The 5,000-nt window shown below is 34.3% G+C and overlaps 1 protein-coding gene across 3 annotated transcripts in view; it reads left to right on the forward strand.

The window, feature by feature from the left end:
* LOC125025016 (DEP domain-containing protein 1A-like) overlaps window positions 1-5,000 on the forward strand; it is an 18,093-nt gene that overhangs the window by 10,161 nt on the left and 2,932 nt on the right. For all 3 annotated transcript variants that reach the window (XM_047612853.1, XM_047612854.1, XM_047612856.1), the window contains exons 10-11: window positions 1,493-1,662; window positions 2,167-2,343. In XM_047612853.1, the coding sequence (XP_047468809.1) occupies window positions 1,493-1,662; window positions 2,167-2,343 (347 nt within the window). The remainder of the gene's footprint in view (window positions 1-1,492; window positions 1,663-2,166; window positions 2,344-5,000) is intronic.

Genomic DNA, 5,000 nt, shown 5'->3' on the forward strand with positions numbered 1-5,000 from the left:
ATACATTATCTATATCTATCTATCTATCTATATATATGTATATATGTATATATGTATATATGCATACACACACACACACACACACACACACACACACACACACACACACACACACACACACACACACACACACACACACACACACACACACACAAATGTATGTGTGCATTTCTATATGTTATCAATCATAGTGGTGTTTCTGTCATATCAGTCATTTGTGTTGATAGAAATTCTCTCATTGTCAACATGAACTAATAACAATAATCAGATGAAATAGAAATAATAATGGCAAGATTAACAGTAACTACAGTTTATTACAAAAAGGAAAGGGATTGCAGTTATGATAACATAATGTGATGGTAATTCTTATCACTAGTATTGTTAACAGGGCAATTACTGTTGCTTTGTTGCTCCTAATAATTTATGACAAATTTGATCGCTAGAAAATAGTGTTAACATTTTATAAACTTTTGTGATTTCATTCATAGTATTTATAGAGTATTACTCTGAATGGCAAAGCTTTACATATGAAAAATGCAATGCATTTGTTAGATATTTTTTTTGGATAACAATGCATGATTTATGTGTGCATGTAAAGGTAAAATATTTACTAATTTGAGTTTCATGAGATCATGCATTTTTTACTAAAATAAATTTTACACTTGATATTTAAAGTACATTTATCAAGGTCTTGGAAGCATTTCAAAAGAACTCTTTGCCTGTGGCTGGAATCCCTCTTTTATGACAGAAGGGAACAGCTGTTGTTCATTATAATTTACTTGTTTTCTAACACTTATGTGTTTTTAGCTTTACTGATATACTTGCCTTTTTTTTTTTTTCCCCCAAACATAAATTTTATGTGCTGGTAAGTCTGATTTTGTAGGTGTGTGTGTGTGTGTGTTGACAGGAGTGGTTTCCTGTGTGTGTGTGGGGGGGGGGGGGGGGGGATATGTGTGTGTATGTAGATTTGGATGTATTTGTGTGTGGGGGTTTGGATGTGTGGATGTGGGTGTGGGTGTAGGTGTGGGTGGCTCCGGATGTGCGTGTGGTTGTGTGTTTTTATGGACTCGGGTGTGTATAGGCAACTGGGCTTAGACGTGTGGTCTGGTTAGGTATTCATTGCTGTGCACATGCCTCTTTAACATGTCTGTTATCTCTAAATTTGTGTAAAAAAGGTTACATAGATTTTATAAGTGTGTGTGTGTGTGTGTGTGTGTGTGTGTGTGTGCGTGTGTGTGTGTGTGTGCGTGTGCGTGCGTGTGCGTGTGTGTGCGTGTGTGCGTGTGCGTGCGCTCTTCTGTGTACTTGTGTGTGTGTGTGTGTACATATATATACAATTTATATATATATACGTAAAGAAATTAATTAATAATAATTAGATAATGTCATTTTTTCCAGTGTCAGTAGAAAATGATGTTAGATTGGAAGACTTACGGAGGCCATAATTGCGCTTGTTTCCTAACATTCAGATATTTTCCCTTTTTGAATTCAGGGTTACTAACCAGGGAAGGAAAGGAAGTTGCCATATCATCAATACAGTTGCTGCTCCTCCTGTTGGAACCCGTTCGGCGGAGGAAGTTGCACCTTCTGCTGAGGATGATGAGCAAAATGTCTGGCAATGAGAAATTGTGCCTAGACCAGGAGCAAACCACAAGAGCTCTTGTAAGTTGGCGAAAGAAAATGATGGATTTGTGCTTCATGTTTATCATCATATGGTTTTTATTTGGTGTTGTTTTAGAAATGTTTTTGGGAGTTTTATCTATTTATTTATTTATTTATTTTCTCCTAATTCTGTTTTTATTTTGTGTAGTTTAACTTCAGTTTTATTGAGACATGCAGGTTGATATTCTGTATGATGTGTTTGTCTGGTTCAATGATAAGTTTGCATTTGGATGGTTTATAAAATTTCTTTGTTTCCTTGAATATGATAATTATCATTGTTGATGTTTATATATGTTTTTAATCTCTCTGTTTGAAAGCTTTTTTTTCTTTCTTTCTTTCTTTCTTTTCTTTCTTTCTTTTTCTTTCCTCTCCTCTCCTCTCCTCTTCCCTCCTCTCCTTTCTCCTACACTGATATACAAGTTATATAAGTTACTTTTCCTAGAATATTGCCTTTTGTGTATACAGACTGTACTTACATAATGTGTGTGATATTCACCCCCCCAGGTCTTGAATACATTCACGCGCAGTATTCTGCTTTGTGATCAAGAGGCTGACTATGATGAGGTACTTTCCTTGCGCATCATATCTTTCCTGATGGATAACCATGAGGAGGTACTTCGTCCCCCACAAGACCTGGCTGTCCTCGTCCATAGGAGGCTCTCAGAGATGCAGCGCAGCCAGGTAAGTCTTCTGAGTGAAAGTAAGTGCATGTGTGTGTGTGTGTGTGTTGTGTGTGTTTGTCTGTGTATGTATATGCATTTGTACTTGTTTGAATGCATGTGTGTGCGTGCGTGTGTGTGTGTTTGTGTCTGTGTGTTTTGAAAATGCATGCATGAATGCATGCTTTGCTCCAGTTTGTTTTTCATCAGACTTTTAAATTCAAGTTTGGAATTCTGATAAGGAAAGAAAATGAAATCAGTTTTAGTAGTTTTATATGCCTTTTGCTCAATATGACAGAATGGTGAGTTATGCATAGTTTTATTTTAAACATTAATTTGTGATAACCTTTGAATGTATGCATATATCTTTTGCTGTTCATGGTAGTAGACCAGTAAGGAAAGTTGATTTACAAGAAGAGGTTACTATGGTCACTATGTACTGCAGTGGCAGAGAAGCCATGCCTTTCTACCATAGCGATGTAGGTCATTGATTCTTATACACTGTGGTGTTCTTCATAAATGCACAATTAAGGAGTCAGTTTATTTTTATTTTTTTAATTATTATTATTTTTTAGTTTTATTCACAGTTGAGACTTGGTTTGTGTGATGTAGAAATTTGGGAACATGAATAGAAATTGAATGATTTTAGGAAAATGGAATGCTTATGCAGACATGGTGTTATAAAAATGGTGTTATACAATGTCTTAAATGTTACTGGATGGTGAATTTTTTCAAGAATATACAAGGTTACAATCCACAAAATGCTATCTAGCTGATTGAATAAAAGTGAAAAATTATGGAGGCATCTGTGGTTAGGACTTTGGAGAAATAGGTGGAATTGTTTAGATAGTATGTGTATCCTTGTACAGATAAAGAATCTTGTATGAATGGATTGCTTGTATATTCTGTTTGGATAGGAAGATTATGGAATTATAGAAAAAACAACAACTAGAAAGATAAAAAAAATTAATGTAAATATGTCTGACAAAGGAAATAATGTATATGATATATATATATGGGTCAAATAATCATAGTTATTGCATGACTAAAAATGTTTAGTAACTAACTTTTTCTTCCATATTGATAAATATTCTTATATTTCTCTTTTTCTTGGGAATAGGGTTAGATCTTAATGTAGATATAAATTCTTTACTTATTGTTGTAGGGGTATACTGAGAGTACTTATTTACTTTTGTACAGGAGGTCATGTATCCTTTATAAATCATACAAGTTTTTTAACCAGATCTAGAGGAAGTTACTATTAGAAGTGGTCATACTGTTCTTAACCCAGTCGGCACGGATGGCAAGAATACATGCCATGCCCACTGTAATATAAGTTTATTTTTTGTATTTACATATAGATGGCTCTACAAGGGCTTAATCACCAAGGAGTCAGTTATTAGTCCTACCTATCTCACCTGTTTATCCTTTTCTTTGAGTTTTGGAATGGGTCTTTTGTATTATTTCATTGTCTTAAAGGTTACCAAGATTTAAATAACAGTTTAATAATCATAACATCAATAGTAATAGTAACAGTTTTGGTATCAATTGTATTAAAAAGAAAAACACATTTTCCTGCCAGTTCAAGGAATTGGGAAATCAGGGTTGGTCACTAGGGCCAACTGATAGACTCTTTGCAGGTTGAGCACATGTGGTGCCATCTGTAACAAAACTCACAAAAAAACTACAGGGGACAGAACTTATATCAATGGTGGTTGGGTTAAGTTTAATATGGCATTTGGCATTGTGTTTTTTCAATTACCATTTATTTTTCATATTTTCATTTGTAACAGAATGTATAAGAATTGTTTCCTGTGCCTTAAAATGCAGACCCGTGTGAATGCTCACCTCTGAAATTTAATGTTCAATCACTTGTGAGATCTTTCTTATATGCATACAGAGTGTGAATTGCTTTAAGAGATAGATGCATTCAAGAATTACATTGTTTATTTATATATTTTTACAAGTGAAAGTTTGGTGTAAGATATTTAAACCTGATCTTCTTGTGGTTTGCTTATATGAGAATGTAATACATATGTACTTACATGTTTTATGGGTTAATGTTCATGCTCAGTTTTTATATCTACTGTTGTGAGGATAATTCTCTTCCAGTATATTTGTGTTTGTTCAGAAAGTACTCTTTTCAGAATGTTTACATCTTTTCAATATAGATATGTGTATAAACATAGCTTTGTGTCTTCTGAGGCATGAGTAACTACCGTTTGAGATTTTTAAATGAAAGTTGATTGATTTATAATAACTTGATGATTTTTTTAAAAAGTGGCATGTATGTGTTTCACTAATCATTCTTTTCACATGACTTCCAGATGACTTTTAATACTGATTTGCTAAAATTATCTGGTTTCTGGTTTGAAAGTGATTTTTCTATGAAAGGAATGTTCCATAAATTTTTATGGAGGGAGGGGGGGGGGGGGGTAAATGGCCATGGAGAGCTCTTGGAGATCAGCTCCAGAAACCAGATCTGAACGGCACACAGGGTTAAAATAAAATATAGCTGTCCACTGTAGTCTTAACATTGAATGCCTTTGCCTGTGTTGGGGTCTGCATGCTTCGGTTTGATCTGTGGGAAATACTTGACTTTTCATTGTGTATTGCTGGAATTGCATGTTTGGACCATTAATTTTCTTTCCCTGCAAAGATTGATTTGATATTAACTTC

This window comes from Penaeus chinensis, chromosome 4 (genome assembly GCF_019202785.1).
Source record: "Penaeus chinensis breed Huanghai No. 1 chromosome 4, ASM1920278v2, whole genome shotgun sequence".
In the NCBI taxonomy this organism is placed as follows: domain Eukaryota; kingdom Metazoa; phylum Arthropoda; class Malacostraca; order Decapoda; family Penaeidae; genus Penaeus; species Penaeus chinensis.